The sequence below is a fragment of the Scardinius erythrophthalmus genome (assembly GCF_964197995.2).
Source record: "Scardinius erythrophthalmus genome assembly, chromosome: 4".
Lineage (NCBI taxonomy): Eukaryota > Metazoa > Chordata > Actinopteri > Cypriniformes > Leuciscidae > Scardinius > Scardinius erythrophthalmus.
Genome location: NC_138224.1, coordinates 51,959,870 through 51,984,758, shown reverse-complemented (window position 1 = coordinate 51,984,758; position 24,889 = coordinate 51,959,870). Strand labels below are relative to the sequence as shown.

At 40.1% G+C, this 24,889-nt stretch overlaps 1 protein-coding gene across 4 annotated transcripts in view; it reads left to right on the top strand.

The window, feature by feature from the left end:
* The first annotated feature begins 6,411 nt into the window (after positions 1-6,411).
* LOC308689952 (polyglutamylase complex subunit TTLL1-like) overlaps positions 6,412-24,889 on the top strand; it is a 53,610-nt gene continuing 35,132 nt past the window's right edge. For 2 of the 4 annotated variants that reach the window (XM_081364088.1, XM_081364087.1), the window contains exons 1-6: positions 6,437-6,543; positions 7,034-7,270; positions 14,688-14,896; positions 14,975-15,155; positions 23,957-24,094; positions 24,159-24,267. In XM_081364088.1, the coding sequence (XP_081220214.1) occupies positions 7,158-7,270; positions 14,688-14,896; positions 14,975-15,155; positions 23,957-24,094; positions 24,159-24,267 (750 nt within the window). In that variant the 5' untranslated portion in view covers positions 6,437-6,543; positions 7,034-7,157. Of the gene's footprint in view, positions 6,550-7,033; positions 7,271-14,687; positions 14,897-14,974; positions 15,156-23,956; positions 24,095-24,158; positions 24,268-24,889 lie in introns of all 4 variants that reach the window. The other 2 variants (XM_081364086.1, XM_081364089.1) reach the window with 2 other exon arrangements.

Below are 24,889 nucleotides of genomic sequence, written 5' to 3'. Positions count from 1 at the left end.
GGATTACATCGTTTTATTTTGTTTTGAATGGTTCTGTTTAAAAGTAGAGATTTTTGTAGATATTAAATATATTTCTATTTTTTTAGGTGTGTGAGGCGAGTAGGCTACCTTATACGCTGAGTTTCGGTTCATGGATGATAGCTTAACGTTAGCTCCAGTTCAGGCGCTGGCGCCTCCGTGTCGTGATTATTGTCTACTATATTTACTTTTTATTTATTAAATTGAGAAAATTGGATAATGAAACACTGATTAAAATTAAGATACAATTAATACAAAACAAAATTCGTTTTAACCCCCTTGGGTCGGCGATCACGCCGGCGTGATCTGCTCTGATTTTTGGTGACAAATCTTATTTTGACACATATTTTGGGAAAATGTTTTGAAAATTTTCAAAAACTCAACAGTACACTGTGGGCAAATTCACTACCCTTTCGTTATGTTCGTGGCTGAAAACAGCCACTAATTTAAACTGCTGTAAAAATGTATCAGATAAATATTTTTTTCAAATTCTTTTGCATACATCTATTAATCAACCTCTGTCCTGCTCAAAAATACTAAATGTTTAAAAAAAAATCAGGATTTTAACTCTTTAATTGCCAAATTCATAAATTATGTCACTGATTTGGGGGGAAAAACACACAAAATGACTTATTTTCAATATAAAATGTAATTGTGGACTGGATTTTTTTTTTTTTTTTCTGTTATTTTTATTACCAATTTCCAACAGTTTTATACAAATCAATGACATATAAACAATTTGTATATGTATAAATGTAAACAGAAAACAAAACATAACCAAAAAAAAAAAAAAAACAGAAAACAAAAACCTGCACACACATGAAGTATTAAATAATAAATTAAATCAAATCAGGCATTAGGGGGCCGTCCGATTTTACTTGTTATAATAATTAATAAAAGGTTGCCAAATTGAATAAAATGTTTGTTCCTTCTTCCTTAAAGAATATTTAATTTTTTCCAACTGTAAATATTGCATTACGTCTCTAAGAAGGTTTTGATGAGTAGGAGGAATTTTATTTTTCCAGTTTAGTAAGATTAGACGTCTGGCTAGCAACATCACAAAACACAATACATTAATTTGTGAGCTGTTTAAATGTATATCTGTAGGTACAACACCAAATAGTGACATTACTGGATCTGCTGGGAGTCTAACATTAAAAATTGCTGACAGAGTCTCAATTGTTTTAGACCAATAGAGGGTGATGTGGGGACAGTCCCAAAATGTATGTGATAATGAAGCAGGGGCATAGCCACAACGTTCACAAGAGGCGTCCACTCCTGGAAACATCCTGGACAGTCTTTGTTTGGAAAGGTGTAATCGGTGCAGGATTTTAAACTGCAGCAGACCGTGTCTGACACAAACTGAAGAGGAGTGGACCCGCTCTTGAGCTTCGATCCATTGGTCGTCTGTGATGTTTATTCCTAAGTCTTCACTCCAAGCATCCTTTATATGATCAAGTGTAGTTGTACTATCTATCTGTGAAAGGTAATTATATATTCTGGAAATAGAACCTTTTTTAAGTGGGTTGTTCAAAAATACATTGTTCATAGGACATACTTCAGGCTGATTGGGAAAAGAGGGAAATGTTGCTTTAGTAAAGTTGCGCATTTGGTGGACTGGATTTTTTTTTTTTACCTTTTATCACAGACTTGGACAACATTGGTTTTGATGAATTGTTAGTTTTTGTGTAGCATCAGATTGTAACTTTTTCTCCCTCATTTACTGTTCGTGGCTGTTTTTGCCCCATTGACTTCCATTATAAATACTTTTTTTGATTGCAAAGCCATGACATCATATAATCATGCATTTTTTATTTGTTGGTGGTTTTCCCTGTTCTGAAGAGGTCAAATTTGTCATTTTTACTGTTGATAACCAGGTGGCACCATTAACCCTTTAGGTAGGCCTGTGCAAAAAAAAAGCTTAGTTTCTGGCTTTTACATGGAGTTATATGGAGTATCATAGTGTGTGTGTGTGTGTGTTTGTGTGTGTGTGAGAGAGAGAGAGTGTGAGAACTCACATTGATGCATCTGAGAAAATCAAAATATGCACCTCAGCTCTCAGAACTACATGGAGTAAACAAAAACAAAGTAAGAGTATTTATGCATCTGCTGCCTTTTGATGGTGAGAAATGCAGACTAAACAAAAACAAAGCAAGTGGATTTAAACACGTGCATGCAAGCCTGCTGGTCATTTGATGGTGAGAAGAGCAGCAAGCAACATGAGAAAGGGCTTGACTTGATTATGCAGCCTGACCCTTCCAGCGAGCTGCAGGATGTATCGTCTTCTCCCTCTGACACCACAGACTCAGGAGAGTCAGATCCTGATTTGGATGTGGCACCCTCATCATCCTCTCTAGCTTCCACTGAAGGCGAGGAGGATTCGGAGGATCCTGGATCTGGGTGGATTGGGAGAAATGGTGAAGTGTGGTTTTCCACCAACGCGGTGACAACTCCCTTTCTTCAGCCTGCCAGAGGCGTGACTCCAGGGCTGACGCGCTATGCCATCGCAAAGGTCCAGAACATGGATTCTGTGTTCAATCTGTTTTTTACGGAGGAGATGATTGACCTCATTGTCAGCATGACCAACCTCCATGGGCGCCGCACAATGAGAAACTAGACCGGGGTGGACTCCACAGATCTCCGTGCCTACATGGGGCTCTGGTCTCTGCAGCTTGTCGTCAAAACTGATTTCATGGAATCTTGAGAGGGACATGGTGGCTCTAAAAATCGCACGACCACTGCGATCATCCCACATGCAATGTGTGGACTCCCCTCTGGACCTGTAGACGCCGGCCAAAATCAGTAGCCCCATGTAGGCACGGAGATCTGTGGAGTTTATTGAACTCTATAGGTAATAGAACAGAAGAGAGAATAAGAAAAGAGGACATCAGAGAGGAGAGACTTCTCTCAATTCTGGAGAAAATTGTTGAAAAAATATAAAATCTGAACATTGAGTATAGTAAGTAAGTAAGTAAGTAAAGTTTATTTCTATAGCACATTTAAAACAGCTTGCGCTGACCAAAGTGCTGTACATAGTTGTATAAGGTAATAAAAACATGTAATAGAAATACGTTTACAAATAAATGACAAATAAACAACATTTACATAGAAACGACAGGTTGAAAACACACTAAGCAGGAAAAACATTTAAGATGCCTAAAAGGCCAATGTAAAAAGGTGGGTTTTACGTCTAACTTTAAAAATATCAATATAAGGGGCATTTCTGATGTCAGGTGACAGTCGGTTCCACAGCTGAGGACCAGCAACAGAGAAAGCTCTGTCACCTTTTCGCTTAAGCAGGGACCGTGGGACAATACAGCAGGCCCTGACTGGAAGATCTGAGGGCTCTGGGAGCTGTTTGGGGCTGAATGGTATCTGCTAAGTAGCTTGGGGCCAGTGCGTGTAGAGATTTAAAAACCATTAGCAGTATTTTAAATTGTATCCTAGACTGGACAGGAAGCCAGTGCAAGGAGGCTAGGACGGGTGTAATATGTTCACGTTTTTTTGTGTTTGTGAGCAGTCTGGCCGCTGCGTTTTGAACCATCTGAAGCCGTGCCACTAGAGTCAGAGGGAGACCAAAGTATAGAGAATTACAATAGTCTAAACGGGAGGTTATGAAGGCATGGATGACTTTTTCCAAATCTTTGAATGACAGGACAGGCTTGAGTGTGGAAATGATTCTCAGCTGATAAAAACTGGATTTCACTACAGATGATACTTGTTTTTCCAAATTAAGTTCTGAGTCAAAAATAACGCCTAAGTTGCGTGCGTGAGTTTTAACGTACGGTGCAAGGGGACCAAGGTCAGCGGTGGTGACAGTTTTGGATCTTGAGGGGCCAAAGATGATTACTTCAGTTTTGTTCTCGTTCAACTGAAGAAAGTTATTACTCATCCAGATTTTGATTTCTTTTAAGCAGTCTAAAAGAGGTTGCATTGAGTTGCTTGATTTTAGTGGGATGTACAGTTGGGAATCATCTGCATAAAAATGGAAAGCGATATTAAATTTTCTAATAATTATAAAAATGTATAAAAATTTAATCTTTTTTTCTAAATAAATAATTTTGAGTTTTACTGTTTTTTTTTGTTTTGAAAAAACTGATTCTTTAATTCTTATAATAATATAAACTGTTATGGCAAATTAACAATATCATGTACATCTAAACACACTAAGATATGATTATATTATTTTATAATACTTATAACAAGGAATTTATAACATGTTTTAAATTAGCTTAGATTTGAATTAAAATTGGAAAAAATAAACAGATACATAAACTAACCTAAAATAATTACACTCGTTTTGTTTTTCATTTAATTACATACTAACTATATAGTAGTTGAACAACTATAATACATGTTATAATTAATCATGATGTCTTAGGGCTGGAGGAAGATCATCATCATCATCATCATCATCTGGAGCAGGAACGGCTGCAGCCAAGCGGTCCCTGGTGTGTTCTCCACTCTGTGGCTCTCTCACTTGCAGGTCATCAGGATCATCACCATTCAGCTGTCCTTCTTCCTCTGGCTCCATGATGCAGATGTTGTGCAGTACAGTACAACAAGTGATGACCTCTGGAGCAAATTCTGGCTAGACTTCAAGGCCCTTAAAGAAAAGTGACCGCCACCGGGTTTTCAAAATGCCAAATGATCTCTCAACGATGGATCGAGCTTTCGCATGGTGTAAGTTGAAGCGACGCTGAGTTGGATTCTGTAGTGGCTCTCTACTGTATATGGAGTGATAAGAGAGAGATTGGCTGGCTAAGACAGGGGTAACCCCCATCTCCTAAAATGTGGTATCCCTCTGGTGGGTACAGTGCCTTCAAATAGACCGTGCTGTTTCTGAGAACTCGGGAGTCATGGACTGATAACGTCCAGGTATTTACCTTGGTGGTCACAGAGTGCTTGTAACTGTATAGAGTAGAACAATTTTCTGTTTAAGTAACACAGAATCAGCAGATGGAGGCTTGATTCTACCGTGACAGCCATCAATGCTACCAGCAAAAGACTGAACTAAAGACAGGACTGCCAGCCAGGTTTGCAAAGCCTGTGCTGATTTCCTCTAGCTCTTTTAATGATGGGAAGTGGATTACTTTGCATTTGATTCTGAGGAGCAGTTTTTTTTAGACTTTGTGGACAATCATGTGAACTGTTGAACGGGGCATATCAAATGCTCTGCAAACAACCCGATAAGAAGTTGCACTTGCAAGCCAGAATATGAAGACCAGAATTTCTACATCCTGAGCCCAACCATGATCACGATCCTCACGGAGTGTATAAATGAGGTAGGTCAGTGTTTGCCTGTTAAGTCGAAAGTCTGGCCTCAGGTCACTTCTCCCATCCAGGTACAACCTGAGGACAGGCACTGATTGGTTCAGCAGGGAGTATGGAGCTCGAGTGCCAGACTAAAAGAGTAAATTTACTGAAATGGTCAATAATGATATTTATGTCAATGTAATAGGATGCGTTTAATAAAAAAGTTAACATTAAAAAGTGTTATATAAAATTAAAGATGTTGATATGATGTGATATGATCATATAAGCATAACCATATTATTATATAATTTGGATGTTATAAATTGAAAAATAGCTACATTTAAACACAAAAATGTGTTCTGCCAATTATCATAAGTAACACTGGAAACTAAATTGATAAATGTTTGTTAACTTTCAGTTAATTGCTGAATGTGTAACTTACTGTATAATACTAACTAATAGGTGGCATCTTCGAGCTAACAAAGCACGCCTTTGAGTTGCTCTTCCGAAAAAAAGCCGTTTTCTTCTCCTCAGGAAAAGAAGTTTCGTCAGAATGAAAACGAACAGGATGGAGTACATTTTATGCCTGGTTTACCTCAGGAGTATCTCTGAAGGACACTGACTGGAAACCCCGCGAAAGTAATGTTTAAATAACGGAGTTTTTTTTTTTTTTTTTTTGTACAGTTTTATGTATTTATTTATTTATATACCGACCGTTATATCTATATTTGAATAAACAAATGTGTTGTGTAGTGTTTTGTTCTATTTTATTTTCACATAAATGTAAAAAGTAAATAAATATGACAAGTGTTTTATTATCTTTTTTTTTTTATCAAAAAACGCAATAAACGTGAAAAATACATACATACAATTGTTACATACAATTCATACAGCCAAAAAAGGAAATATTAAAGAAGGGTAACGTTAGGTAATGTTTATGACGAAATTATCCGAGCTCTCTGGCGCGTAATAATTATGTCAGCGTCCCAATTCGCTCACTCATTTTCGTTCACTCTTTGCTGATATAGTGCACTCAACTGCCATTTACGTAGGGATTAGTGAATGAGTGAACGAGTGAGCGGATTCAGACACAGCTCTAAACTATAAACTGACGGTCGTGCCAGGCGTTGTGGAAATGACGTAGTCCAGGCGGAAGTGGAGAGCCGTTGCTATGGGCCGCTGCTGCTGTTGTGATGCTCCTCTGATGAAGAAAAGCTCATTTCTCCAGCAACATTCAGCATGAACTGATCGCTGCGCGGACTGACAGCTGTGAGTGTGAGTTCAGTCCGCCGTGTTTTATTGAAGATATGATCCGTAGTCTGTTAGTTTATAATGAAGCGCACGAGCAGCGCCTGTAGTTTATCATCCGTGTTCAATAACAATCTGTTTCAGCACTTTGACACTGAAATCTTCCTCTAAACAATCATGAACATCGACTACATTATCAAAGACGTGTTTTAGTGCCAAACAAAGTGTAATTATCAAAATAATTGTAATGACTTAATAATTTTACAATTACAAATAATACATTAATAACTTATCAAAGTATTTGTAATATTGGTAACACTTTACAATAAGGTTTCATTAGTGAATTACATGAACTATAAATTAACTAAAAATGTTGTTCTTCTACAGCATTTATTAATCTTAGTGCATGTTATGTTTAACATTTACTAATTGTATTTTTTAGTTACTAAAAGTGATGTTATCTAATGAGATCTTATTGTAAAGCAAAGTATTATTTACATTTCTTCTTCAGTCGAACACCATTAATAACCTCACAGTGATTGAGCTGCTCCTCTCTCATGAGTGTTTTGAGCTGTCGGGTTCGGTGTCTCTGAGACGGAAGTGACGGGTGTTTCTCAGGAGTGTGTGTGTGTGCGATGGCTGGGAAGGTGAAGTGGGTGACGGACATCGAGAAATCGGTGCTGATCAATAACTTTGAGAAGAGAGGATGGATCCAGGTGACGGACAGCGACGACTGGAACTTCTACTGGCAAGACCTCGTTTCATTTCATCCGTTCACACTGACACTGCAAACACGAACTACACACTGAAGCACTTGATCAGACCAGTACTAGGGCTGAATCCCAGTTACACACACACTACATGTTGTTCAGATGAACTGTTTGAACCGCTCACGGTGGACTGTGGTCGTACGACTGTGTCCTGAATGAAATACTAGTATGATACTGCACTTTATGCTCTGAGTGGGTGATTCTCACCAAAGCTTGCTTTAAAAAAATTCACAAATGTTTTTTTTTTCCAGACATTAGAAACAAAGTCTGGAGAATTTGTGAACATTACTTTAAAAAACATTTACTTGCATTTTGAGACCTTTTTGAACATCATTTCCAAAACTAGTCCTAAAAGATCTCATTACCGCAACAGCCTGAAAACATCAACACTGTTAGAAAAGTAAACATTTTAACATTATTAAAAATGGGTTATTAAGTCATGCACAGTTACTTAAAATTTTGATAAAATATTTATTTTAAAGTTGTATTGATTTCTCTCATTAATCTACAATTTGGATATATTTCAATGAAAATACATTTTCAAAATGCTGTGACAAACCTGAAAGAGCATAATGTGTAGATTCTGTACATGCATTTAAAACCAAACTACTATTTTTCCTATTAATTTAATGAACATTTAATGAACATCTGTTGTGGTAATGATACATCGGTCACGGATATGAGGTTGATTATTTCGGTAATGATAATAAGTATACTATGCTTTTGTTAAAAACACAAAATTTAATTTAATGTAGGGTTTTTTTAATAATATTTTCACAATCATGGATTCAAGTTGAAATTTGTAGTGCTTCAAAAATACATAGGCTAAGCAAAAAAAAAAAAAAGAAGAAAAAAAGAGTCGAGCTGAGGATGTGGTTGTAGCTCTGGAATAATGGCTTTTATGTCATCAAAGTAGAACCAGACCTTCTCCCTCATATCTTATGGATGAAATGTAAAATTTGATTGGTCAATTCCCTTTTTTTTTTTTTTTTGGACCTCTCTGCCTTCCATGTTCACAAGAACCTGCTTAATCTCCCTCTTCTCAAGTCTTCTCAGTCTTTTCTTTAGGTTTACAATGTCTTTAGTCCTGTCCACAAGCTTCTCTTCTGTGTGGTGCAACTTTCCCCTCAATTTTGATAGTTTATTTTTTAATTTTGAGTGATTCTTTTGGGGTGGGTAGATGTATTTTTTTTTGTTTCGCTGTCTGTATAGAAATTGTCTCTGTTACGTATGTACGGAATGTAGAGAAAGGAGATGTAAAGTCGACGAGAGCCCCAATCATCTTCGAGTGTAAACAGAACGAGCCAATGCACATTGGCGTCCAGGATTTGGATCTCTCACTCCGTCCAGCAGTGCAGGAATAAATAGGAAGCAGATGCAAGCACCAGTTGTTTTTCGCTGAGGAGCCGAGCAGGACCCGGCTCTCAGTGGTGGTCCAGCAATGGTGCCTACGGGACGTTAAGTCTCCGTTCCCTCCTTCAGGGAACAAGGGTTACATAAGTAACTGAGACGATTTCCCTTTCAGACCATCACGTTCGACTTTTAGTGGGATCCCAAGTAAAACGCCACCTATTGCTGCCACCTTCCAGCACCCAGCGTAAGCCCTCCTAAACCCCCGCACCTCCCGAAAGACACAGGCTCACCATAGGGCGTCGTACTGTGGAAGAATACACATGGTATCGCCATAGGGATCACAACATATGGGACCCAGCCTAGCACAGGTTCCACCAATGCATACGAGTGTTAGGCCTGGCGTCAGACGCTCCGCCAAGTCCGACTGCCAGAGGGTGTGGAGGAATTAAACAGGGTTTGCCAATCCAGGGAACTCTACTGGAGCGAATAAGTGCACGTATCCATCCATAGGAGGGGAATGGTGCAGCAAGCCGACACTAAGCGGGTTCTCCGGTGTTACTGGCTATGGGAAGCGAGTACACGGAAGGATTTAATCTCCCCGCACTCCTCAAGAACCTAACGATCAGGCCATGATTTCCCAAGGACTTACAATCGACTGTATTGTGATGAGGCTCCAGCTGAAGTGATGGTGTCTACCACCGTTTGGGGTAGGTCACCTAAAACCTCTGCATCCCGTCCAGGGACCAGACATGGAGTTTCCAGAGGTCTAGACGTGGGTGCCATGTGGTGCCCCGTCTCTGAGAAAGTAGGTCCTTCCTCAGAGGAAAGGGCCAGGGAGGAGCATGAGTTGCAAGGACCGTGAGTTCTGGGAACCAGGTCTGGTTGGGAAAATATGGGGCAACTAGCAAGACCTGCTCCTCGTCCTCCCTGACTTTGCACAGGGTCTGTGCAAGAAGGCTCACTGGGGGAAACACATACTTCCGCAGGCCCCGGGGCCAGCTGTGTGCCAGTGCATCCGTGCCGAGGGGCACCTAAAACAACTGGTATGTCCGGAGAGGCAAACAGGTCTACCTGTGTGGCTCCGAAGCATTTCCAGATCAGCTGGGCCACCTGTTTCCACTCTCCTGGGGCCACATGCTGTCGTGAGAGCTCGTCGGCTGCATGATTGAGCAAGCCTGGGATATAAGTGGCACAAAGCTACATAAGATACTTCTGACTCCATAGGAGGAGATTGCAGGCGAGTTGCTACATATGGTGGGAGCGTAGACCACCGTGATGGTTTATGTACGCAATGGTCGTGGTGTTGTCCTTATGGACCAATACGTGCTTGCCTCGTAGTGGCGTTTTGATGTGGGCCAGCGCAAGACAGTGGGGCCCAGCCATGAAACCAGTGCTGAAGCGGCCCTATATGAAACAATCCGAGCGGCTTTACTGTGACTGTAGTTGCCATATGCCTCAGGAGCCTCTGAAAAAGTTTCAGTGGGTTCACTGTCCTGTTCTTGAGAGATTTCTAGCAGTTCAGCACCGACTGAGCACGTTCTTCTGTGAGGCGTGCTCTCTGGCTGACCGAGTCCAACTCCATACCAAGAAAAGAGATCCTCTGCATAATGGAGTTTGCTCTTTTCCCAGTTGACCTGAAGTCCCAACTGGTTGAGGTGACTGGCTGAACACCATGTCCCTGTGTTTGCCCAACTGCTCTCGACTGGGCCAGAATGAGCCGGTCGTCAAGGTAGTTGAAGATGCAAACACCACGCTCTCTAATGGGAGCAATGGCCGCCTCTGCGACCTTTCCACAGTCTCTGTAAGCCTTGCCCATGAGAATAGACAAGAACTTACAGGCCTTGGATGGGAGGCGGGGATTACTCCTCCAAGAATTAGCGGTCAACGGTTTAACAGGAGAAATACCCATGTAACCCTTGGCCATTCACCATCAAGGGTAGTGGAGGTACCAGCACGGTTCTTGGCAGAAAAAGGTGCCGTCCACGACCTGGTGATCTCCTCATGCACCTCCAGGTAGAAAGGCACTGGGGCGGTGCGTTGAGAACCAGCACAAGCCACCCGAGATACCAGTCATCCAACCTCGAGGGCTTAGGACACAGTGGAGAATTCCACTCATGCCCGACTCTCTCGTCAGCCCAGGAAAGCATAGCCGTCAATTCTGGGTATATGTGGGTGTGTGTGTGTGTGTGTGTGTGTGTGTCAGTGAGTGCTTGTGAGTGTGTGTGTGTCAGTAAGTGTGTGTTTGTGTGTCAGAGTGTGAATGTGTGTGTGTGTGTTAGTGAGTGCAATAGGGGCGGGTGAAAATACTGTTTAACGGTCTAACTCCACAATTCAGTACTTCACAGTTCACAGTCTTTGTAATGTGTTTTAGCAATACATTTCTAACATTTATAATGCGTTTAGATATTTTTTGTGTGACTGTACCGTATCCCTTAAATGTCAGTCTAGTTTTAACTTGCTGCGTTAGCAACTGCTCTCTCCACGGAAGCTTTTAAGCTTTTTGAAGTGTTTTAAGACTTATTAATAAAATATTTAGACTCAGATCAATATTTTGTCTAATTATTTACTTATGTGGCAAGTAGCTGTGTAATAAGCGGGATAATGTACATCTAGCCGGTTGTTATCTCAGAATAAACCCCCTTCAGGCTGATGAAGACCTGATCCTGATCACCCTTTTGGGGTTTATTCTGAGATAACAACCGGCTGGATGTACATTATCACTTACGTCGTGTACACATTCTGACAAGAGAATATTTAACATTTAATTGGAGAAATATAAAGAGATCTTCTTTCCTGGTAGCCATCTTGAAGGAACTGGCCCATGTGCTCCTTTATTCAAAGTCAAGCTTTATTTACAACATAACATACATTCAGATATAGCCGGACACATTAGGGCAGGGGTGCCCAATCCTGCTCCTGCCGATCGACTGTCCTGCACAGTTTATCTCCAACCCTAATCAAACACACCTGAAGCAGCCAATTAAGGTCTTCAGGATCACTTGAAAATTAAAGGCAGGTGTGTTTGATTGGGGTTGGAGATGAACTGTGCAGGACAGTCGATCGGCAGGAGCAGGATTTGGCACCCCTGCATTAGGGTAACGAGAGTTTCAGCAGAAAATGCTGTAAAATAGAAAAATTATTAATTCCCATGTTGAAATTACACATTATTCAAGGTAGAGAACAGTATTTTCTTTATTGTGATGCTTTTTTATATTACTAAATAACATGTTTTATAATTAAAATCATTAGTGCAGTGGTGTTTTAATGGTTTTCGTGAGAATCACCCGAGTACACACTAGTATCTAGTCCAGTTCCACCTTTCAAATCCAGTTTTGTGTAGAATATCAATCTGACTATGGGCTCAAATTCCCGCCAAATATATAGCGGTCACGTATAAAAAAATAATAAGCGTGAATCAAAAATTTACAAACACATGTAAAAATATATTGCACAAACTGAAAAAAAAATGCAAAATGATCAGAATAGCAAACAACGTGGTCACGGATCAAAATATAATAAGCGTGAATCAAGAAATAACAAGCATGAATAAAAACTTTAAACACATTAAAATTTATTTTGCACAAAACTTAAACTTATGGTCATGCTTTCTTAAAAAGTATGTTTTCCTTGGTTTTATTACTGTGTACTTTGTGCTTTCTTGCATTTTCTGCTCATATTTTACTCTTTTGTACGCTTGTGCTGTTTTTCTCTTCGCTCTTCTTTCTATGTTCTGCGCTTGCTTTCCCAAATGTTGCAGTTCGAGGTTCATGTAAATTAGGGCGGGCTTAAGAGTCACCATTGGTCCACTAGTTCTAGATTGACAGCTACTCCTCTAGCCAATCAATCGAAGAGGGGAGTTGACGTCACACCAATGCGACTCGTGGCTGCTGATGCTTATGTAGGAGTACAAGCTGTTTATGTTTGTACAATTTCTTCAATCCCATTATAATATACTAAAATGTTATTTTTCTAATACTTTTATATACTGTTCAATTTCTTATTTGTGCTTTGTTATGTGCATTTATTAAATTATTTTCGCCTGGCATACCAGCGTGATTACGTCACCGCACACTTCAGTGGGTGGTGCGCGCCCGTGATGCACTTCATTCTGAGTAAATATAACAACAAAGAAGCACTGCTGCGCTCTCTTTTATTTCATTTTTCTTTAATCCTTACTCCTTTTCAGGAGTGCTACACTTACTTATACAGGGGAAGACGGCAGTTCAATTTAACTTTACAAAGACTTTCAAGCAGTAAAGCTATCTGAACTCTGGACATAAATAATTAAATTAATCTTTTTTGAGATACATGAGAATGTTAATGTGCACACTTGTAATTGGTGTTAAACAATATTACTTGGCTCATGATGTCAATATGCTAAGGCTGCTGTAAGTAAAACATCCTGCAGTTATGAAACGCTACAATTCGTTGCAAAAACTGAAACGGCCATTGTCTGAAGACTTTAGGACTTTGACCTGTCACCGCTAGGCATTGCCTACCTTTTTTTATTAACCTCGCCAAATTTGACAAGATTATTGAAAATGATTGTGTTACAGAGAAGATATACAGAAACCAGTTGAATTTAATACAGTGATTTATTACAAACTTATTGTGTTTACTTACATAGCTACATAATTGCATATTACTTTAGGATTAATGTTTTAAATATAGCTTAAAATTTGAATACAGCAACATCTCCATCAGCGATAGGTAACGTTGTTTCTAGAGTGCCGCTGTCCTGCAGAGTTCAGCATCAACTCCGATTAAAAACCTCACCTGTCTTAATTATCCCAAAGACGATGATTAGCTGGTTCAGGTGTGTTTGATTAGGGTTGGAGGAGCTAAACTCTGCACCCAGGACCGACATTACCCATTATTGATTAAATATGAAAGTAAAACGGCCAGTAGGTGGTGGGAAGTTACTGCTCGGAGAAGATCGACGCTCGCGGTGCCAGGTCCAGTGCATAACAGGTGAATGATGGATCATCAGACAGGCATAACTGTAACAGGTCGTCGTTAGGATGACGAATTTAACGATACCATATTGCCAGGTATACGTATATACCGGCAACAGGTTGAGTTGCAGGCACACATGCAGTTTAAAGGTGTCCTGCCACAGAAAAATTTTTGCCAACTGAGTTGATGGTCGTCTTCTCCTGTATAACAAGTAAGCATCAGCAGCCACGAGTCGCATTGGTGTGACGTCAACTCCCCTCTTCGATTGATTGGCTAGAGGAGTAGCTGTCAATCTAGAACTAGTGGACCAATGGTGACTCTTAAGCCCGCCCTAATTTACATGAACCTCGAACTGCAACATTTGGGAAAGCAAGCGCAGAACATAGAAAGAAGAGCGAAGAGAAAAACAGCACAAGCGTACAAAAGAGTAAAATATGAGCAGAAAATGCAAGAAAGCACAAAGTACACAGTAATAAAACCAAGGAAAACATACTTTTTAAGAAAGCATGACCATAAGTTTAAGTTTTGTGCAAAATAACTTTTAATGTGTTTAAAGTTTTTATTCATGCTTGTTATTTCTTGATTCACGCTTATTATATTTTGATCCGTGACCACGTTGTTTGCTATTCTGATCATTTTGCATTTTTTTTTCAGTTTGTGCAATATATTTTTACATGTGTTTGTAAATTTTTGATTCACGCTTATTATTTTTTTATACGTGACCGCTATATATTTGGCGGGAATTTGAGCCCATATCTGACCAAATAAATCACAGGAATGTGGATATCACTTCAGTGCAGTGCTACCTTACTAACTATTAAATTATGAGTTTATTGAGGCAATTCTTGTTGTTTTTAGTGAATATGTGTTCCCCACACTAAAGTGTTACAAACATTGCATTGGTTTAGGCTGACATTACCCACAAGCCCTTGTGCCGCACAGGTTGCTGTAGTCATTCCAGCACTGGTGAACAGGCTTCATTTACACTTACAGCGACACACACACACACACACACACACACACACACACACACACACACACACACACACACGTCTCATGTTTGCAGTGATGTGATCTCTTTGGCAGGATGAGCATCCAGACCATCCGCAGCGTGTTCAGCGTGGACACCGGCTACCGGCTGACTGACGACCAGATGGTCAACCACTTCCCCAACCACTACGAGCTGACCAGGAAGGACCTGATGATCAAGAACATCAAGCGCTACCGCAAAGACCTGGAGAAGGAGGCCAGTCCCTTGGCCGAGAAGGACGAGAGCGGGAAATACCTCTACCTGGGTAAAACGAGCTGCTTTCTTCCTCTCACCTCCATCTCTTTCGTATGTGCCGTCGCTCACTCTCTGACTCTGACCTTAGACTTCGTGCCGGTGACGTTCATGCTGCCGGCCGACTACAACCTGTTCGTGGAGGAGTTCCGGAAGAGCCCGTCCAGCACGTGGATCATGAAGCCGTGCGGGAAGGCGCAGGGAAAAGGCATCTTCCTCATCAACAAGCTCTCTCAGATCAAGAAGTGGTCCCGCGACAGCCGCACGTCCACGTAAGATCGTCGTGTAGTGAGGCAATAGTGGACAAAAAAATATATAGATAAATATCTAAAGAAACAATATTTTTTGGATTAGTATTTTAGTTCTTTGGTTATTTAGATTTTTGCATTTTATTATTATAGAATTTTTTTCATGCTATAAGAAAAATGAAAAAGGCAAATTAAGTATAAGAAATATTATAATTACATGATGCTAAAATGTATGGACCCCGTTACATGCATTACATAATGTAAGGAACACAGTGATGGAAAAAATATGGTAATTGGGATAATCTATTTCAATACTGCTTTTACGTTCTCTTGCAAAACTGTTGTGTTCTTTGCGAGCGGCCGCAGAGTTTCTCTGGGGAATGCAAAACCTTTGCGAGAGAACACAAAAGCATTGACATAATTTTTCCTCCCATCTCATATTTGTTTCTCACCTCATGTCTCTTTAGGGGCTCCGTAAAAATGTATATGGTTGATAGGGATGCACGATATATCGGCCATAATATCGGTATCGGCCGATGTTAATGGGTAATGTTAATGTTATCAACCTGATAAGAAAATTTGGCCGATATTTTAAAGCCGATAAACAATGGATTACTTCCTTCAGCTGAGACACTTAAGATATGCTCTGTTTGCCATGATGGTTTTGAATTGCCTGAAATATGATTGTAAAATAAAAAGGAAAAACAGTAAAGTGCAACATGTAGCACAAGTCTGTCATATAGGCGACAAAAGTATAATGAGAACATTGTTTTAATTGTGTAATTGGGACATGACTTTTAATGATGAGACTTTTTTGTTTTTGTAATCAGCGCTCAAAATTATATAAAAATTTGGATTTAGATTTATCGGCCAATATATTCAGGGCTCAACGCTAAGGGCTACTTGGGCCAGTGGTTAAAATGTTCACTGGCCCCAACACAAAAAAGTAATAAATAAATTGAACAAAATAAAATAGGCTTAGTTATTGTTTTAGTTGTTTTTGATCCATGTAACCTTAATGAATAAGATTATGACCCTTATTACAAATAGTATATTATGAGCAAAAATGGGTTAAAATCACATTACATTCTAAAATTGTAACATTATAATCTAAAAACAAAAATAATGATTTTATTTTTAAATTCACTAAACTAAAAATTTTAATAAATGCAAACAAATGCACAGGCTAATTAACCTACATTTGAGGTCTACCCCATTACAATAGTCACTTTACAGTAACTGCTATCATAAAAATACACTTACTTTTAGGTTTAAAATTCTACATGTGGCACATTTATTTTTCAACAAAAAATATTTTAGCGGGGAGACTTCCGGTGATGCGGACCGAGTAGCAGCGTTCGGTGTGAGCTCCCGCTTTGTCGATGCGAAATATCCTGATACTAATGCTTAATTCAGCCCAAGTCGATAAAAAAAACACGTGTAGAATTTAGCTGATGTCATTGGACCACTTCTGGGGTAAAGCTTTTGTTAAAATGGCTTCAAAATCTGCGAAAAAGACACAGGAGAAGAAGAACGTCACGGCTAGCAACACGGATAAGACACAAGATGGCAACACAGAGACTGTAGAGACGGATGTGTTGAGTCTCGCAATGACCAAGGCCATGGCCACACTTACAGCAAATATATCCGGGGTGATAGAGGCTAAGTTTGACTCTTTCCTGCAAAAGATTGGAGACATATCGAAAGAGTTGCAAGACACAACTAAGCGTGTTGGAGAAGCTGAACATCGCATCTCCGCGGTGGAGGACGTAAATGTCGAGACGGAGAAACGTGTCTCATACCTGGAAAAAGTTGTGGCCTCTCTACAGGAACGGCTGGATGACCAGGAGGATCGAGGCAGACGTAAAAACCTCAGAATAATCGGTCTGCCAGAATCCTCAGAGGGCTCATCTGTTGTAAGTTTCATGGAGATGAAGTTTTGACACTGACCACCAAGGACGGGAAAATAAAGTTGGAAAGGGCACATCGGGTGTCGGGCCCGGCGAGGAGGGGAGCCGACTCACGCAGACCTTACCCCCGCGCTATGATTTTAAGGTTTCACCACTACAGCGATCGGGTTCGGGTGCTAGAGGCAGCCAGGCGGGCGAAGGAGCTTCGTTTTGTGGACAGCAGAATTTTCTTTTTCAGGACTTCTCCAGCGGAACTCAGAGGAAACGTCGGGCTTTTCACGAGGCCAGAAGGAGGCTCCAGTCGCTCGGACTACACACCTATGGCCTAAATTATCCTGCAACTCTGAGGATCACCGTGAATAACACTACCAAGTCCTTTATCAAGCCCGAAGAAGCTATGGCATATATAAACACGCTTGGTGGTGAAGGCACTGTACCGGACGAACGAGCGTGAGTAAGTAAGATCTTACAATTTAGTCATGGTCTGTGACGAACAAACTGAAATATACAGTTCATGCTGCTGTAGTTTGTTTCCAAGCTCAATGTTTTGGAGAACGAGTGTAAAAGACTGGCGTTAAGACTATCATGTTAAGGGCATTTGGACTATGTCTCGTGTCTATCGGTTTTTTCCCTTTTTTTTTTTTTTGTCATAAGTGAAAGTGCCCAAAGGAGCGGGGGATGTCGGACGTGGCCAGCTGCCACCTGCTGTCACCAACAGGTGGTAGCACATAATTATTTAATTTTATTTACTTTTTAAAAAAAAAAAAATGTCATTTTGTTTATTCCTTTTTTTTGTTGTTGTTGTTGTTGTTGTTTTTTTTTTGTCTTTATATTATTAACTTTCTGACTGTATAGATACCAGAGATATCCCTGTTCTTTTTGTGTAATACTATGTGGAAAAATACAAGTGATGGTTGAACGTCAGCTCAGTGAACATAGGGCTGATTGAATTATTGATTGCACTCGATATTGTGGGTTCAGGGTTCACCCTTCTCTTTATTTCGAGTTCCATTTGCCTGTTTGTTCATGGGAGACTGTGTGTATATAGTTTTGATCAGGGGGTTATTCTAGGGTTAGGGAAGACAGCGCAGCACTTTGAGTTTCTCTTTCTGTTTTATCTTTTTTCCGGTCACAATGTATGGTACATGGAAGGAATTAGATTATGGATAGTATAATGCATACAGACTTAAGGCAACAACCAATCCTCGCTCTATTTAATTCTTTACAACCACTATGATTGACTCTATACTTAAGGTATGTACATGGAATATTAGAGGCATACATCATCCTGTGAAAAGAAAAAAAATATTGACGTATATAAAAAAAGAAGAGGTCGACATAGCCCTACTGCAGGAAACACACCTAAAAGACACAGAACATGAAAAACTTAAACGGGAATGGGTGGGACAAGTTTTTTTTTCTTCTTTCACGTCCAATAGTAGAGGAGTCTGTATCCTTATTAACAAACGGCTTCCTTTTAAGCTAGAATCCTGTATTAAAGATAATGCAGGAAGATATGTTGCAATAAAAGGACACCTGTTTGGCGAAAACATATCTATTTTAAATGTTTATGCTCCACCAGGTCATCCTCCTGCTCTCATTACAAAAGCTTTTTCAGAATTAGCGGAGTTGGACTGTGCTCAGTCATTTGCTGGTGGTGACTTAAATTGCATATTAGACCCTCGCATTGATAAGTTACCTGCTGAAAGAACTAACCCTACTAAACGGGCGCGAGCAACCGCTGATGTATGTGAAGAACTAGGTTATTTGGATGTGTGGCGAGCACTCAATCCAAACAACAAAGAATTCACATTCTTCTCTGGAGTGCATAAAAGTAGCTCTAGAATAGACTACTTGTTTGTCCCTAAAGCAATGTTGTATTCTGTTTCATCTTGTGATATTGGGAGCATTACAATATCGGACCATGCCCCGGTTTATTTACAGTTCTCACATGGAGAGGCCCAGCAACGATCAAGTAAATGGCGGTTTAATAACCATCTGTTGTATGACCCAAATTTTATATCTTTTTTTCGGACTGAGTTTCAGCTATTCTTTTCATGTAATAATACACCTGATGTATCTCCTTCTATTTTGTGGGAGACTTGTAAGGCTTACTCACGCGGTTTGATAATATCTTATGAAAAAAGCACAAAACGGAAGTGTCAAGAAAAGCAACGGAAACTGGAGTTACAGCTAGCTGAGTGTGAGAGGGCATATAACCAGAATCCTACGGATACTAATCTTAAAACAACTTTGACCACAAGAGCAGCACTTAACTCACTGCTCACTCAGAAGGCAGAGCAGACTATAAGATTCGCAAGGCAGAAATTATATGAATTTGGTAACAAACCTAGCAAATATTTAGCCAACCTGGTTAAGAATAGACCTATCTCTCAGAACATATCTTCAGTTAAAGATGTCTTTGGGCAGTCAAAACTGGATAGCAATGGCATAAATAAGGTTTTTGTAGAATTTTATGCAAAGTTATATACAAGTGAGCAGCCAGCAGGGTCTTCCAGACTTATGGAGGGCTTTTTCTCCAATCTGAATCTGCCCAAGCCTAATGACCAACAAAAGACAGTACTGAACGGACCGATAACACTGGAAGAAGTAGCTAAAGCTGTTGGTGTTTTACAATCAGGAAAGGCTCCAGGCCCTGATGGCTTTAGCTCGGACTTTTACAAATGTTTTAAGCCGCTGTTGGTGAAGCCCCTACTTGCCATGTTTAATGACTCCTTCGAGAAGAGAGCTCTTCCCAAAACACTTACAGAAGCGAACATTAGCCTGATTCTTAAGAAGGATAAAACCAGCGGATATGTGTTCATCCTACCGACCTATCAGTCTACTAAACTTAGACTTTAAAATTTTATCTAAAATACTAGCCTTAAGACTAGAGAAAATCCTCCCAACTATCATTAATAATGATCAGACAGGGTTTATTACTGGAAGGAACTCATGTAATAATGTTAGAAGGTTACTTAACATTATTCAGCTGTGTCAGCAAAATAACCTTAAAGGTATGGTAGTGTCATTGGATGCAAAAAAAGCCTTTGACCGTATAGAATGGGATTTTTTGTTTTTCACACTCAAGGAATTTGATTTAGGTAAAGATTTTATTGAATGGGTCAAGCTGCTTTATCATAACCCAGTAGGGTCTGTCATCACAAATGGTAAATGCTCTCCCTACTTTGCTTTGGGAAGGGGCACTCGCCAAGGGTGCCCCTTATCACCACTGCTGTTTGCAATCGCAATCGAGCCACTAGCAGAAGCCATTAGAACCCACCCTTCTATTCATGGTATATCGATTAATCATAGGCAACATAAGATTTCTCTGTATGCTGACGATGTTCTATTGTTTATCACGCAACCAGAAATATCTGTTACGTTAGTCCTTACTGTTATTAACGAGTTTAGTAAGTTTTCTGGTTACAAAATAAATTTCAGTAAGTCAGAGGCCTTGCCATTGGGTCGGGTGCATCACTCTCTTCCCCCCGGCTTGTCACCTTTCAGATGGGCAACAGAAGGTTTTCTTTATCTAGGTATATTTATTACTCCTCTGCTGCAAAGGATGTTTAAAGCAAATTTTCAGCCTTTGCTTAAACGCATCCATGATGACCTAGAGAGATGGTCTTCTTTACCACTCTCAATGCTTGGAAGAATCTCTTTAATTAAGATGAATATCTTACCACGACTGCTCTACAAATTCCAAATGATCCCAGTCGTACTAAATAATAATACTATTAAGACGGTTAACGGTTGGTTCAGATCATTTATATGGAATGGCAAGAGACCACGACTTAAAGGTCCCGTTGCATGCGATTCCATGTTTCAAACTTTAGTTAGTGTGTAATGTTGCTGTTAGAGCATAAGTAATATCTGTAAAATTTTAAAGCTCAAAGTTCAATGCCAAGCGAGATATTTTATTTAACAGAAGTTGACTACAAAAAAACGGCTCGATTGGACTACACCCCTCTACATCCTGCTTTAGTGATGTCACCAGAACCGTTTCTTGACTAACCTCCGCCCACAGGAATGCTCCCTCAACTCTACTGGCTACTTGCGCACTTCTTATAACTTAGGCTACTGTGTTTACTCAGCTCTTACGGTGATTTTCTGAAGTAAAACTGACGCTTCATCTTTTGTGTGATGTACAATAAACTTTATTAAACTCATCAGTACATGTTTGATCATCATTCAGACAGCAGACTTGTAGGCTATTAATAAATAATGGATACATAGACTACAAGCAGATGACAAATACGTTATAATAACCGTAATTTAACTACTAAACCATACCCGTTTCATCTCTATACAGCACTCTGACTCTGTAGGCATTATTGTCCGACTCGAAATGAACGCCGTTACTGAGAGTTTCTGATATTATCATCATTCCGTGAGATGAATTTTTCCTGACAGACTGAGCGCGAGCTCATGAAGCTCCGCCCCCTGCGTCGTCCAGCAGCAGCTCATTTGCATTTAAAGGGCACACACTGGAACAGCTCGTTTTTTTCTGAGCCCCAAAAAATGTCAATTTAAACATGCTGTAAAAAATGATCTGTTGGGTATTTTGAGCTCAAACTTCACATACACACTCTGGGGACATCAGAGACTTATTTTACATCTTGTGAAAAGGGGCATAAAACGGGACCTTTAAATTAACAAAATTGCAATTGTCATTGGGTCAGGGGGGTTTGGCAGTTCCCAACATTAGACTATATCAAGTGGCTTCCCAATTTCGATATCTAGTAGATTGGGTACGGAGTGACTCGGACTCTGTCTGGCTCGATATTGAGGCATATAATTTAGGTAAGCCATTACAATTAGCTAGTCTCCCTTTTATCCTGAATCGGAATAAACTAGAGGTTGCAGAGGGTAATTGCATTGTTAAATCCACACTAAAGGCTTGGGACATGATTAAGAAATGGGAAAAGAGAACAGATGTTTTATCTCCAATTACTCCAATACAAAGAAATACAGATTTTCTCCCTGGCATGACAGATAATGGGTTTGCTCTGTGGGAAAGTGCTGGTATCACAACTTTGAAAGACTTATTTGAAGGGGACAGAATGATGTCATTTGACCAACTAAGACTGAAATACAACTTATCACACACACATTTTCTTAGGTTCCTACAAATCAAAAGCTTTATACAGAATCCAATTCGGCATAAATTTACTCTGGAAATGTCACCAATTGAGCAACTACTATACAAAATACATAGCAATAAGGCTATAGTAAGGCGATGCTATGAGGCCTTTTATAAGTCCATTAAGACTAATAATACAATTATTCAAACATGGGCTCAGGACCTTGGGGCGGTAATAGATAAAGTTATGGAGGCGGACATATGGGAGCATGCTAATAGCATATCCATGTGTAATAGAGCGAAGGAATTACAATTTAAGTTACTGCATCGACTTCAGATATCACCTGAACTCAGACATAAGATGGACCCAAGGAAATCAGCTCTGTGTATGAAATGTAACAGGGAAGTTGGTAGCTTTATACATACTGTATGGACCTGTATGCATATCCAGGATTTTTGGGTAGAAGTGGCTTTGAAATTAGACTTGGTTTTTAATAAGAAGTTGGACCTGGACCCAGTGTGTTTATTGTTGGGATTACCACACCCACAAATAAAAGGATCACATTGTCAAAAATTGTGGAATGTTTTAACATATGCTGCACGTAAAGCTATATTGTTGAAATGGATTTCAAATAAACCACCTACAGTTTTAGACTGGCATAAGGTAATATTTGAACTTCTACCCATGGAATACTTGACATACTGGTCCAGAGGGAAAATTGGTTTATTTTATCATATATGGACCCCATTTCTTGATTATGTAGGACCTAGAATATCTGCCATATTTTGGAAGGTGCTTCCCAGACCAAGGAATAACAGTTAAATGTTAAAGGAGAAGTTTTGCTGTTTGTAATACTACTTTTGGTTGTTTTGTTTTTTACTTTCTATCTTATCTCCTAATTGTTGTAATGTATACTTATTTTTATTTATTTATTATTATTATTATTATTTTTTTTTTTAATTATTATTATCTTTTAATTTTATACTATTGTTAATTATTGTCATTACCATTGCCATATGATATTCTACCATGACTGTGACTGAATGCTGTGCTGCATGTTCAACTTTGGAGGGGGGGGGCGGGGTTCTCTTGAAGGGGGGAATAGATGTAAAAAATATTTTAGCAATATGTATATTTTAGTCAGAATTATTTGCCAGTCAGAAGAGTTTGGCGGAGATTCACTCCTGACCACAAAATGGAAATATTTGCACGATTTTCTAACATTTACAGATGAAGAATATACCTGTGAAATGTAAGTTATGCACTGTGGAAAGCACATCATCTCAAACACATTACACAGCAGCACATCTGTCACCACATGTATCTGCCAGAGCATCTGACGGGGGAAGCCGCTTTAAACGAACGGTAAACGTGTAGTTTGTAGCAAGGTATGTTGTTATGGAAAGAAGGAGGCGGGAACCAGCGAACATTTAAACACTTAAACACAAAACTAAAGTAAAGGCGGAAGCCCCTCATGGACGACTGCCGCACACATAAACAAAACATAACATATCCGTTTAAGCTCAGGGAGACGTGATAGAGTATTCGCACGCTGTGAGATGCGGCGCTCTGGGTGCGAGGACCAAACTGAGAGACGCGGGTACATCTAAACACTAAAACACAAAACAAATGATCAATTTCCGTGAAGATGCAGCACTGGCCCGGGCCATTGGGCAGTCCTTATTGTGGAGCCCTGATATCGGTTATTGGCTTTCAAATATAAAGGTATCGGCCAAATGTTCATATCGGTGCATCCCTAATTGTAAATATACCACAGTAAAAGTGCCATCAGCTGCTTGCTTCTGTCTGATATGCTGGCGTTTGTCAGGTTCGTGGCAGCAAACAGCGGGAAGGAGGCCTACGTCATCTCTCTGTACATCGACAACCCTCTGCTGATCGGCGGGAAGAAGTTCGACCTGCGTCTGTATGTGCTGGTGACCAGCTACAGGCCTTTGAAGTGCTACATGTGAGTATGTGACCGCCGCACGCCACTGCACCACTCGATCCGCACTGAACGCTTTGTGTTTCAGGTACAAACTGGGCTTCTGCCGCTTCTGCACGGTCAAATACACGCCCAGCACCAGTGAGCTGGACAACATGTTCGTGCACCTCACCAACGTGGCCATCCAGAAGCACGGCGTAAGTCTCTCACACCCGCAGCTTGTGTCTGTGTACTTACAACAGTCTGAACGTTGCACAATCTTTTCTCCATGTTTGAATCAGCTGCTGGTTCCCTCTTGTAGTCAATGCTGAATAAGTGGCTGACGCAATGGGGATGCGTCTTACAGAGCCCAGTGTCTGAAGCATGTGTGAAATCAAGGCAAATTATATTAGCCGACAGCAGTCCAATTATGTCATATGGAGCACCAGTGCCTTCATTACATGCCATCAGCTTTGTTGTCTTCAGGAAGCCGCTCTGTGTGTGTGTGTGTGCATGTAGGATCATACTCTGTTAAAGCATTTTCGGCTCTCGAGGGAGTTTGATGGACTGGAAGTGTTCTTGCTCGATTCTCTTGAAGGAAGGAGAATCAAGCGTTTGCATGGAGTGAGTTCAGCTCTTGAGAGAGCAAATTGCATTCATTGTGATGCTCCGCCCTTGCTTGACTCTCTCATCCCGAGAGTCGAGCGTCTGCTCCTCACGATTCGGGTCCCACCGCTAGCAAGGAGGGAGTAGAGCGAGCTTGTTCGTTTTGTTAATAAACATAGTTCATAGACTTTCATGAGGGATGGGTAGGTTGATAGAATGTAAATGGACTTTGTT